This window comes from Bos indicus, chromosome 27 (genome assembly GCF_029378745.1).
Source record: "Bos indicus isolate NIAB-ARS_2022 breed Sahiwal x Tharparkar chromosome 27, NIAB-ARS_B.indTharparkar_mat_pri_1.0, whole genome shotgun sequence".
Classification (NCBI taxonomy): Eukaryota; Metazoa; Chordata; class Mammalia; order Artiodactyla; family Bovidae; genus Bos; species Bos indicus.
Genome location: NC_091786.1, coordinates 40,354,164 through 40,367,104, shown reverse-complemented (window position 1 = coordinate 40,367,104; position 12,941 = coordinate 40,354,164). Strand labels below are relative to the sequence as shown.

General features: G+C 46.0%; 1 protein-coding gene across 7 annotated transcripts in view; it reads left to right on the top strand.

The window, feature by feature from the left end:
- RARB (retinoic acid receptor beta) overlaps nt 1–12,941 on the top strand; it is a 593,227-nt gene that overhangs the window by 435,577 nt on the left and 144,709 nt on the right. For 6 of the 7 annotated variants that reach the window (XM_070781537.1, XM_070781540.1, XM_070781543.1 and 3 more), the window contains one exon: nt 7,265–7,413. In XM_070781537.1, coding sequence (XP_070637638.1) covers nt 7,265–7,413 — 149 coding nt within the window. Of the gene's footprint in view, nt 1–1,699; nt 1,836–7,264; nt 7,414–12,941 lie in introns of those variants that run through there. The other variant, XM_070781544.1, reaches the window with a different exon arrangement.

The window sequence follows — 12,941 nt, the reverse complement described above, 5'->3', positions numbered from 1 at the left end:
AAAGCAGACCCCGCCCCCACCCCCACTGGAAAATTAAATGAGCGGCCGCACCGAGGTCCCCCGCGCTCACGTGTAAAGACTATTTTAATAGAAGGGCCGCGTGCGCGCGCGCGCATGCGTACGCGCCCGCAGCGCAGAATCTGGTTCTAATTACTTGTACTTTGGTTGAACTTTGGCGTTTCCTTTGACTTTCTCCCTAATGTATGTGAGCTGTGGGCCTTGCGATCCTGCAGTGCATCCACAGAAAAAGGAGGGGGGAAAATCCAGACCGGCTCTCTTCGGTGCCAACAAAAATGAAACCCAACTGAATGTTTTGACCAAATGCAACACTTTGCGCTTCTCCCTTAATTAGCTGAAACGACTCCCTCCCACCGGGTCCCGGAGCTCGAAATTCCCCGGGGGCCATGCAGGAAATGCCTTTTGCTTTACAACTCCGTTCTTTTTCTTTTAAGGCTCGGCTGCCCAGAGAGTGCATTAAAATGCTGTCTTAATCATCGAAGGTTCTAGTAAAAAAGGCAAGACTTTCATGACGCGGGATGCCTGCCCCGCCCGCGTCTAATTAGGCCCAAGTAAAACCCTGAAGTCTGTCAACATGGCTTACCCAGCTGTAAATTAATTCTCACAAAGAAAAAAAAACAAAGAAAAACAGTATACTGGGCCTTCTCTTAAAAATGTTATCTGCTACTTAATCTAACCTTTAGAAGAATGCCAAGCATGTTAGGAATTGTGAAGGGAGCTATTGTTAGAAGCTTTCTGTGTGTTTAAATGACACTCAGGTGTGTTGTAACAACAAGGACATTTATACTGTGTTTTCTCAGGTGAGTTAAGTTATAAGCACCAAGTCCTCTTAACACGCAATCGCATTATTATTATTTATTTATTTATTTTTGCCCCCCCCCCTTTTTTTTTGGAATAAATTAAACCTCCAGAGTTGTGACAGTGTTTAAGAAAGCTGTGACACTTGGGAGTGCTGATATTCTGCTTTTGTGCAGAATCTGGTCGGTGGAGACTTCGTTTAGTTTGCTTTTGTTTTGTCTGCAGACAACCTCGGAGTTTGGAGTCCTTCAGAGCTGTGCTTCTCACAGTGCCAGCTTCAGTCCCTTGCCAGTCCTGGAAGAAAGGGGCAGCGAGAGCAGATGTTTAGAAATTTGTCCAGCAATTTGACAGAGTAATTTTATGTCTAGAAGAAAAGCGTTTTTTTCCCTCTTTTTAACTTGTAGCTTGTGTTTTGAGCATCTTTTCTGAAATTCCTTTTTTCCTGGAGATTTCATTTTGTATCTTTTTCCCCCTCGAGATTTGCTTTTATTACTATCAATCTATGATAAAAAAAAAAAAAAAAGAAATAGTCCTTTACCATAGATAGTCTGAAAATCACTCATTTAAAGCAAAAGCCTTCCTCACCCCCAGCGCCGCCCCCCCCCCCCCCCCCCCCCGCGAAGTCTGCTGCTGATCGTGGTCCAGACACACCTGGAGGAGAGTTAGTGTGAAGGCAATCAAGACTTGGATGGCTTTTCTGCAAGGAAGGTGCCTCTAGCTTTGTTTGCCCGAGTGACAGCTGCCTCTGCGTGGCGGGGACGGAGAGGTTTAGCTTATGAGCTAGAAGCTTCCGTCAGTGCAGGTATGGATCGGCTGTCTCCTTTGGCAGCCTGGAGAAGGCCCCTGAGCACCTCTGGTGCTGAGTCTGCTCTGGGCAGGGCCCCGTGGAGCCCAACATCCACCTCGCCGGAGCACAGAGCTTCCTGCTTGGCGGTTCCCTGACGGCCGGTCTGGTGCGCAGTTAGGCTGCTGTTGTTGGAGAGGCAGCCACCTTGAGCCAAAACTGAACAGGACAATAGGTAAGCAGGGGAATAAAGAAAAAGCGGTCCGGATGAGTCCTCAAAGGCTGCTTTTCCCCAAATTGAAATTGCCACAGGAGGGCTGGAGTGCCATTGTTTTATTGAATGACACCAGCCTCCCCCCACCCCCCCCTCCCAGGGAAGTCTAAAAACTGCGTTCTTTGGCCTGCCTGACATCGCTGAATGAGCTAATACCCGACACGTTGTCTGCTGAGCCTGCAGAGTTTTTGAGCAAAAATTTTATCATTCCATAGACTGATTGTGCTTGCTCGGAATAAGGAACAGAATGTTTGAGGCCTCTCAAGGGCATTTGATGAATCTAACTCTCATTTAAAGGGACTAATAGATTATTGATTTAAGCAGGATGACAGGGAGCAGATCAATGGCCAGGCACTCTGTAGCTGTCTTAAACACCAGAACTGAAGGGAGCTGTGGGCTGCCCACCTGGCTTGTTCCCCACTGTCTTCATTGGGGTCGAAATAAACGGGGATCACGGGGAAGGGGAGCACTAATAAAAGTTGGCCAAAGTTATGTTTTTGCTGTGTTACCGAAAAAGCCAGAGAGTGCCTTGAAGTTCAGATCTGCTTTTATATTGATGCCATATCCTCGTTGTAATTCTGGAGCTCGTGATGGCTTGTTTGCTTAAAGCCAGCTTTGGCAGTCTCACGGCACCACTGAGATTCCCACGGAAGAAGTGAGAGACCAGCGTTTATCCAGTTTGAGGGGATGTTCGACTATATACAGTCAATTAATTCTTTACCACCGATGGGAAACTTTTTCCAAAGATCACTGTTTCTTGCTTCATAAAAGTCTTTTCTATTTATGTTTGTGTGGGGTGCACGCATGGCACGTGTAGGATTCACATTGCCAACCACAACAAAATCTATTCTTTCTTCCAAACAGCCTGGTCACCTCCTCTGGAAGACTCCCATGATTTTTCTGAGCTGAATAAGGCTTATATAGCCCTCTCTGATATGTTATTTATCCGTGGTTCCCAAACTGCTGCAATTTGGATTCACCTGGGAATATTTTTTAAAAAGCGCTGATGCCTGGCTCCCACTCCCAGGCATTCTGGCGTAATCGGTCATAGATACAGCCTAAGCATTAGGAAGTTTTAAAGCTCCCCAGGTAGTTCTAATATACAGCCAAGTTTGAGAACCACTGTATTATATTTCTAATTGTTAGTTTACTCTACAATGGGCCAAACTTAAGGGATTACACCATGCACCGTCCGTAGCATATAACATACGCTTGGCATGTTACAGCCACTCAGGGAATTAAACAATTAAGCACATGAGCATCCGTTGTACAAATACGGGAAAGTTCATAGCACTGCGGGTGAAATCACCACAGCCTTAGAAGTCCACAGCATTCACTATTGATTGCTTCCAAATAGAACATTTTCATCTGTACAACTATTCAGAAAAAGTCTTCTGATCCAGTCTTTGGTTATAAGTGACTCCCCTCCCCTGGAAAGGCTTTTATGGGCGTTTTATAACATGTCTCAGGATTTTGAGGCCTCTCCCCTTTCAGGTGCTTTGGCAAAGTTGCGTGGGATTAGATCGCCTGCAGTTGTTTCCTCTCTTTGGGAGGGAGGGATGCTGGATGCTCTCAACACATGAATTCGAAGCGGCGTATTTATGGAAATTACACCCACTTCTAAAATTTAGGAGGCAGCTCTGACAGCTGAGTCCAGCCCTAACAAGACTCTATTTACAACTTTGCTAAACTGAGCCAGATTAGCTGTTCTACACGGGCCAGTGGGACGTTAAAATACACTCTCCCCACCCTGCACGCAACTCAGGACCAACTGTGGTTGTGACTACCCAGCTTGGGCCCTGGAGGGGAACTAAAGACACACAGATAAAACCCATCAGAAACTTCTGGAAGGCGTTTAGGGGCAGACTCACTTACATTGATAGCTAGGAGTATAAGTTGACACAGCCCCTCTGGAAATAGCAAAATAACCATACCTTTCGAATTAATGATTCTACTTCTGAGAATTATCCTAAGGACATAGTCAGAGATGTGCTGAGATTAGCTACAGAGATACTCATCATGATGGAATGTTTTGTGGGAAAGAATATTTATTGACAAGGAAACAAACTCATGACACAGTAAGTTAAACAAAGTTGCAAACAGAATCTACAGTATAATTCAAATTTGTAAAATGAACGAAAAACATTTACATTCACGGTAAAATGTTTTGTAGGACAGATGCCGAGATAACAATAATTTTCTCCGAGTAAAAGGACTGTGGGTAATTCTGTATGGGTTTGTTTTCTTAGATTTTTTTTTTCCAGGGCTCCAGAAGCTTTTAATTTTTTAACTTATCTGAAATCAGGCTGTCTCTCACAAGCACTCTTGGATCATAATTTAATTGGCAGTACTCTGTCTTTCTTAAATGATAATGTAGAATAACTATGCATTTTATAATCAAGGGTAACTCAGAATCAGTGACACCCAGTAATAACAACGGCAGTAGTGGCATCTTGGGTTTTTTAAAAATTGAAATATAGTTCATGGGCCAATATTGTATAAGTTACAGATGTACACTATAGTAATTCACAATTTTTAAAGTTTATGTTCCATTTATAGTTATAAAATATTGGCTCTATTCCCCATGTCATATCCTTATTGTTGTTGTTGAGTTGCTAAGACATGTGCGATTCTTTGTGACCCCATGGACTGTACCCCTCCAGAGTTCCCTGTCCATGGGATTTCCCAGGCAAGAATCCTGGAGTGGGTTGCCATTTTCTTCTCCAGGGGATCTTTCCTAATCCTGAGATCAGACTCGCGTCTCCTGCGTTGCAGGTTGATTCTTTGCCACTGAGCCTCCAGGGAATCTCCTTGTATCCTTGCAGCTTATTCTGTATTGTTTCCCTAGATTTTAGCAAACAGTGGTATATCATTTTGTACCGCTTTCTTGTTGATGCTGTTCTGACTCATTTGCTTTCGATGAAGCTGATTAGCTTAGTGTGAGGCATCCTTTTGCATCTGTAGCTTGATAGCTGATCTGATGAGCTTTTGTGACATCCTAAATGCGGACCTTCCTATGCAACACGTGCTGTGATTGTGCCAAGCTACCCAGGAAAGACTATCCTAGATTTATCTACTAGGCCTGTGCAGCTCTAATGAATTCATTCCAAGATTCTTCTGAATTATGAAAATACTATAATTATAGTTGATTCTCTTCCAAAGGGATAATTAATTACTTTTAAAGGAAGCAAATGAGTATTTGAAAGCTATTTGGTTTCTAATTTTATCATTTAACAACTTAGAGGGGCATTTGGGGCTTGGAATGAAGACAAAGAAGGAAAATTGGGAAAGCTCTTGTATTAATTCATTGAATATTTATCGATTACCCACCTATGATGTGCCAGAACCTCTTCTGGGCCTGGAGCAGAGTTATAAACATTTCATCTAAGTTCCTTGGTTTCCCCAGACCCATGCTTGTGGGGTAGCACAGGCAGAATATAAAATGGTGTGCACAGACATTCTAAATTTAGACACTAGTTGGGTTTTATAGAATATAAAATGAGATGCAGTGACCAGGAGTGGGAAGGGGCCTCTTATTTAGAAAAGCCATCTGTGAGGAGCTGACATTTGCTCTAAGATGTAGGAGAGAAGAGGCGTGAGACATATGAAGGTCTCGGAATTTCCAGATATGGAGAATGCTTAGTGTGACACCCGTAAAACTGACACCGGAGCTTGGCCTGCTCGAGGGATGGAGCGGACACCAAGTGTTTAGAGGTCAGTCCAGGAGGAAACTCACTGCATCCGATGACATCACTAAGGCGCCGTATCAGGGGTAGCCTTCCTGAACACCTAGCAAGGAGTTTGCTGTCCTCGGTGACTGCTGGAGGGCTTTGGGCAGGTTCGGGAGAGGGTTGGTTTTAACTCTGGAGCACCTATCTGACTGTGTTTGCAGAATGGACCCGAGGCTAGAAGAGAGCAGGCCAGGAGGCCAGTGCAGAGCCTCCTGCAGCAGCTGAGGTGGGAGATGCTCGTGATCGCTAGGCTAGCCTGGTGCCAGGATCCCGGACAGGAATGGGTGAGCAGTACCTGTAGGGAGGAGGGCCGACTTGACTTGCTGAAAGTTGGGCTACAAGACAATCCAGTCAGTAGAATAGCTGGTCTGGGAGATGACGAACAGTGAAACGACTGGGAGTTAATACTCTGAGAAATATACTGAATGTTGTAAAGTGGTTGGACCTTGGGAGATTCTGGAATGTTATTTGACCACTTTCAGTCACTCTCTTCCCTACTTCCATCATCATTTATGAGCAGTTTTGCCTGTAATAGAAATAGAACCACGTCTTGCTTTGATTTGGAGCATAAATCTGGGGGGTGGGGATGGGAGAATACTGGGGGTTGAAGTTCTGCAGGTTTGTATTTCTCATGGATTTGGGATGGTTAGACAATGAGATGGGGGTCCCCTGTTGGTAAATCTAGAATAAAGAGCAGCATCAGTCTGAGCCATTATCAGTGCAGTGCCGTGCTCTTCAAGCATTACTTGTCCAGTCACCCAGCGGTTTGGTTCAGATGCAAATCTGACTCCAGGGTGGCTCAGTGGTCAAGAATCCACCTGCCAGTGCAGGAGACAGGAGATACAGGTTTGATCCCTGGGCTGAGAAGATCCCCTGGAGGAGGAAATGGCGACCCACTCCTGTATTCTTGCCTGGGAGACCCCATGGACAGAGGAGCCTGGTGGGCTACAGTCCAGGGGGTTGCAAAGAGTCGGGCACGACTGAGCACACACTGACCCCATGGGCTTGAGCTGAACCCTGATGACCACAGTTTCTAATCAGCTCTGTTGCAATGCTGATCTTCTGGTCCAAGGGGGACCCTGAATAGCAAACATCTCGCCCCCATTGCTCTTCGTCATGCTCAGCTCTGGCCCCGCCCTGAAGACCCTCCCCATTGTTGGGTGGCTGTCTGGGGCATTTTCTTCCTTTGCCCTAAGGAGACTTACTTTTGGTTAAGTTACTGCAGGGTCAAGAAGGTCATCCCTGAGACTGTTAAATATGCTGGAAGCTGGTGGAACAAGAGTTGAAAGAGCCCTGGGTGTGCGGTGTGAACATCTGACTGTGTCCTGGCTCCACCACGGCCCTGTTGGTTTTGAATGAGTCACTGCGCTCCTCTGAGTTTCTGTTTCTCTTGAGGCTAAATCGGTGATAACACGACCTCCCTCCCGGTGCGGAAGTGTTCTGCCAATGAGAGAGACACGCAGGATGGCTTTGTGAACTGCAAAGACCCACGTTAGCGGTAGATACCCCTGTAGTGCCCACCCTGACAGCTGGCCTTGGGGGCCTGTCCTGGCAATGTTGTAGCTGAACTGGGGACGGAGGCCTGTGAACCCGCTGGGGGAAAGTCATGAACTGAAACATCTTTTCTCCCTTTTCTCCCCCTCCGCATCTCTGCCACAGCGATTGAGACCCAGAGCACCAGCTCCGAGGAACTGGTCCCAAGCCCCCCGTCTCCGCTTCCGCCGCCCCGCGTGTACAAGCCCTGTTTCGTCTGCCAGGACAAGTCGTCCGGGTACCACTATGGGGTCAGCGCCTGCGAGGGGTGTAAGGTGAGTGCCAGCTCCAGGTCTGGGACGCCTTGACATCTACCCCAGCCTCTCCCATCAGTCTGGTGGTCTGGGCTGTGTTTGATGGTTTCATTTCTTCCTTATATAGCTCATTAGTTAAAAATGCAGAAACTTCTCCAGCTGACTGATGGAAGCCAAATGTTCCAGGGCCCTTAAAATAACCCATAGCAGTTCTTTTCAGGTAACAAGAGCCTTTTGAAGGCGTCCTGAAAAGCATCACCCTATTTCTCTTTAGAACACGCCGTCTGGTGTCTTTGTAGTTTTATTTTATTTTTAAATATGACTGACAGTCCCCTGAATCAACTTGCAGAGAATCCAAGGTTGAAATTGGAATTTATCTTCTGGCTGTTTCCTCAGCCCTGTGGCCTTTGAATTACAGTTTGATTTTCAGCCTGTAGGGACTCGCTACTGTGTGTGGGTCATAAATTCAGGGGAGCTGGATTTAAAATTCCAGCCTACGGAGTCGTGGAGGCTGAACATGTGTCAGAGACTCTATGGCTGCTTTGAATCAAACTAGACAGTCGTAATCGAGTCCAACAGGCTTAATTGAGTGAAAGAGCTTCTTACTTTTTTTTGAAGAGAGAGGAAAAACAAAGAATGACTTCATAGGCAGATCCAACTCACCCACAGACAGTCTTTCAAAGGCTTTGTGTCTGTCTTGAAGCCCTTCGCTAGATACATGGCTTAATTTCTATTCTCGCCGGTGGCAGTTCAGGTGTGTTGTTTAATGTGGAAAATTACAGCCCCCCACCCCCCCCACTCCCCACCCCACAGCCCCCCGGGTGTTCCAGGGCATTTTGTCTTTGGCTGATGAGGGTGGGTACTTACTGTGTGCTCAGGGTCTGTGACAAACCATCCTGAAACGGCGTGGCTTTGAGACCACAGCCTTTTCTTTGGTTTGCAACTCATGGGCCAGTGCTCTCGGCCAAGTTTCTCTGGGGGGTCCGCGTGGTCCTGGCCGTGCTCCACGTGGACTGGATCAGCTGCAGGTTAGCCGGCTGGCTCTGCTTCTGAGGGTGCTGTCCATTGTGGGATGGGGGCCTCTTTTCCCGATGGGCTGGCCCCAGTTATTCCCACGGGCAGGGTTCCAGAAGAGGGCACCAGGCTGTTCAAAGCCTCCAGAGGCCCAGAGGTGGCAGGCTCTGGCCCCTGACACGTTCTGGTGTTGGCCAGAGCAGGTCAGAAGCCCAGCCTATCAACTCAAGGGGTGGGGACATAAACTCAACCTCTCAGCCCAAGGAGTGGCGAAGACAAGATGAGAGGTGGGAACACAGGGGAAGGACCGATCGGGTCTTTGTGTGTTGCGTCTGCCACGCTGTGTGTCTGCTGGCCTGGGAACACGATGAGGGGGACCCGGGACCCTCACCACAGCTGTGACTCACCCACAGCCGGCCGCCAGAAGAGCCGCGTGAGCAAACACCCAAGCGTCAGCCCCGCAAAGAGATTAGGTGACTTTTCCTTCCTTCTCAAGTCATTTGAATAAGCATGTATTCTTTACAGGGTGAGGCCCGCTTAGGGAAATTCATTACAGCCTGAGGGACATCTCTTTCTCTGGGATCACGTTGGCGTGAAAGGAAGGCCACTTCCTCCAGTAGCCTTAGATAGGGTGGGCAACGCAGTGAGCCTGGGGGCCAGCTGGCAGCTGGGTGGAAAGTGAAGCTTTTGTGCCCTCGAAGTACTGCTCAATATCTGTAACCCCTCGCAGAACCTACTGAAATTTACCCTGAGATTTGGGAAAGGTTCACAGAACCCCAGTTCCTTCTGTCCGTGTGTTGTGCAATGCATAAATACATCATTTTCTAGTGCGCATTTGAAAGTTAAATGCAAGGACACTCCTTTATTTCAAAAAACTTTGTCATCTTAGGTCCAGCAGCCTTCATGAGGGCTGTTGTAACTCCACTCACCTGCTCCCTTTCTGCCCTGGGAAAATAAATGAAGCAGCGTGTCTGCTTTTGCCAGATCCCAGGCCCTGCCCACGTGTTAAGCTGTTTCACAATCTCTGAAGGACAAGCTGTTTTAATCAGCTCTTAGTCAGCTAGTTCTCTGACCTCCTGCACAGGATTCTGACTCTTTTTAGGAAAAACCCCAACAGAAACAAGACCGGGACCAGTACAAGCAACTTTGATGAGCTTGGAAAAGCTGTTCAGAGTCCTGCTGGGGTATATCTTTTCAGTAAAGAACAGTAAGCCCAAAAAGGTCAGGTGAGCTGGCCAGCCAGTTGTCCAGCTTAAGGATTAAGCCCACCATAGCTTTGGACTATGGGTGGGTCTCTGATAGCGTGGGCCGCCTTGCCCCCTGGTTGCTGAGAAAGACTGGTCTGCATTTTGGCTTGCTGGGAAGATATAGTGACAAAATTCATAGAACTGAAAAGCTTAAGAAGCCAAAAGTATGATGTAATCACCAAAGAAAAAAATATAGATCTCTAAAAAATGAAATATAACTTTTGTTTTCATTTTAAAAATGACCAGTACAGTGCAGACTTTATTGTATTTAAAAAAAAAAAAAAAAAAAAAACATTAAAATAACCAGTGTTCTACCCTGGGAGAGAAACCCCTGTTAAACCTGTTTTTCTATTAGTTATATGCACATTGTCATTATTATTATTATTTATTTTTACCAGAATAGAATTTTATATTGTACACTGGTTTTGACTTTCTTTTTAAATTTAATAATCTTTCATGACCAAAATGTAAGCAACTGCATAGTTTATAAGGCTGTACCATTAATGTAGTGGTTTATGGCACGTCACAATTTATTTAATGAATCCCCTATTGTACAACTGAGGTGTTCCTGGTGTTTCTCTACTATAAATAATGCTTTGGTAAATAGCCCTCTTGTTTATCTCTGATAACTTACTTAGGATAAATTAGTAGAGGTGGAATTTCTAGGTCAGTGGCTCTGTAGATTTTTAAGGCTTGACCAAATTGCTAAAATGCCTTCTAAAAGACGTTTATCGGTGTAAGCTCTGTTAGTCTGATAGAGTTAATATTATTGAAGACTATTAGGACTCTCTCCCTTGTAATAATAAGGTAATGAGTCAAGAAACAACTTCTCAAACAAACCACAATCTGGTTGTTTATAACGGGCCCCATGCCTGGTGCCGTTTCGGGCTACCAGCAGATCGATGCCTTGGCCCCCTGCTGACCTGTAAGAGCGGGCTCACCCTTTGCCTGGAGATCAAAGATCGCAGCTCTAGACTGGAAGTCCTTGCTCTAAAGTAGGATTCCCAAAGAAAACCCAATTTATATCTTTAAGAAGGAATATCCACAGTGACTCCTGCCTGACGTGACCAGGGTGACCTTATTGACTATTGTTTTGGGGAGAAAACCTCTGTCTCCCTAGGGACCAGGTGGCAGTATCGGTCTCAGAAGCTGATGAGCGGGCCGTGGGCTACCTCTGGGAATGGTCAGCAGCTGTGGGTTGATGCGGCATCACCATGGCAACATAACCACTAGCTGTCCCACAGGGATGTCCCGTTCAGGGGATTTCCAGCTAAGCGTTGGCAAATTTTTACAGGGGACAAAGGGTGCATAAAATGAACATGCGGCGTAGTTAGCTGAGAAGGGGTAACAGTATAAAGTTGTAAAGCTGAGTTTCAGCTGTCTTTAAGAAACAGTTGCGTTGCTCATAGCTAGAATTTGTGTAAAGTTTTGACCTTTATCATATTTTATATTTCCATATTTGTAGCTTTCAAAGGGTGTGGGATCTGCAGTGAGAATACCAGGATTTGACTCCTAGCTAGGCCGTTTTCTAGTTTTCTGACCTTGGGCAAGCATCTTTAATTCTCTCTGTCTCTCTTTTCTCAGTTGGAAAAACAGAGCTAATCAGATCACCACCTTGTAATACTGTTGTGAATGTAAAATGAGTTACTATGGAGCATGTACTTGGCACATCGTAAGCGGTATATATGTGTAGTTATTCTTTTGTACTGTCGTTAACGTATTACGGTGACTTTTGCACACAGTACGGTAACATCGGTTAAAATCTTAGTATTCTTTCTTGTAATGTTCTTTCAGAAATTCCCTGTTCCCTTGTACACAAGGAGACACTGCCTCTTTCCTTCAAGACTTAGGTTGAGACCTAGCCAGTGCTTGGAACCTCCACTGATTATGCTAGGACAGGGGTTGGCACATTGATTCTGTAAAGAGGAGACAGTAAATATTTTAGGCTTCAGAGGCCATATGGTTTCTGTTACAGCTACTCAACTCGGCCATTGTTGTGTTAAAGGACCCACAGACAGTATGTACATGAATAGGCTTGGCTGTGTTCCAATAAAACTTTATTTACAAAAACAGGCAGCAGACCATGTTTAGCCCTTGGGCCTAGTTTTCTGATCTCTGCGAAAGTAGACAGTGATACATCGTATCTTGTGTGTGTACTTAGTCGCTCAGTCGTGTCTGACTTTATAACTCTGTGGACTGCAGCCCACCAGGCTCCTCTGCCCATGGGATTCTCTAGGCAAGAATACTGGAGTGGGTTGCCATGCACTCCTCCAAGGGATCTTCCCAACCCAGGGATTGAATCCCTGTTTCTTGTGTCTCCTGCATTGGCAGGCAGGTTCTGTACCACTAGCGCCACCTGGGAAGTCCATCCAGTTTCTAAAACTCAGAAGCTGATGGCCCGAAGCATTCATGATAGGTGGCATCAGCTCTCTCTGGTGGACTGTGGGGCTAGGACAGCTGCATCCCTCTCCTGCCTGCCCGGTGTCCATGGCAACAGCTTCAGGACCACTCTCCCTACCTGTTCCTCCACCCCTCATCCTCACTCAGCTCCCACCTCCTTATCACCCAGAGCCAGAGATGAGCAGTTTCCTTATAAGTCAGCTACTTCCAGAAACACCTGGTTTACTTTGGAGACGTTTATGGGATATATTTTATAATCTATTGTTGTTGTTCAGTCACTCAGTCGTCTCCAGCTCTTTACGACCCCGTGGACTGTAGCAGGGTGGGCTTGCCTGTCCTTCACTATCTTTCGGAGTTTGCTCAAAGTCATGTCCATTGAGCCGGTGATGTCATCCAACCATCTCATCCTCTGCCGCCCCCTTCTCCTCCTCCCCTCAATCTTTCCCAGCATCAGGGTCTTTTCCAATGAGTTGGCTCTTCACATCAGTGCATCAAAGTATTAGAGCTTCAGCTTCAATATCAGTTCTTCCAGTGCATACTCAGTGCTGATTTCCTTTGGGATTAACTGGTTTGGTCTCGTCTCAAGGGACTCTCAAGAGTCTTCTGTAGCACCACAATTAGAAAGCATCAATTCTTCAGCGTTCAGCCTTCTTTATGGTCCAACTCTCAGCATCTGTACATGACTCCTGGAAAAACCGTAGCTTTGATTATACAGACCTTTGTCGGCAAAGTAATGTCTCTGCTTTTTAATATGCTGTCTAGGTTTGTCATAGCTTTTCTTCAAGGAGTAAGTGTCTGGATTTCATGGATGCACTCACCATCCACAGTGATTATGGAGCCCAGTAAAATAAAGTCTGCCACTGTTTCCATTGTTTATCTATTTGCCAT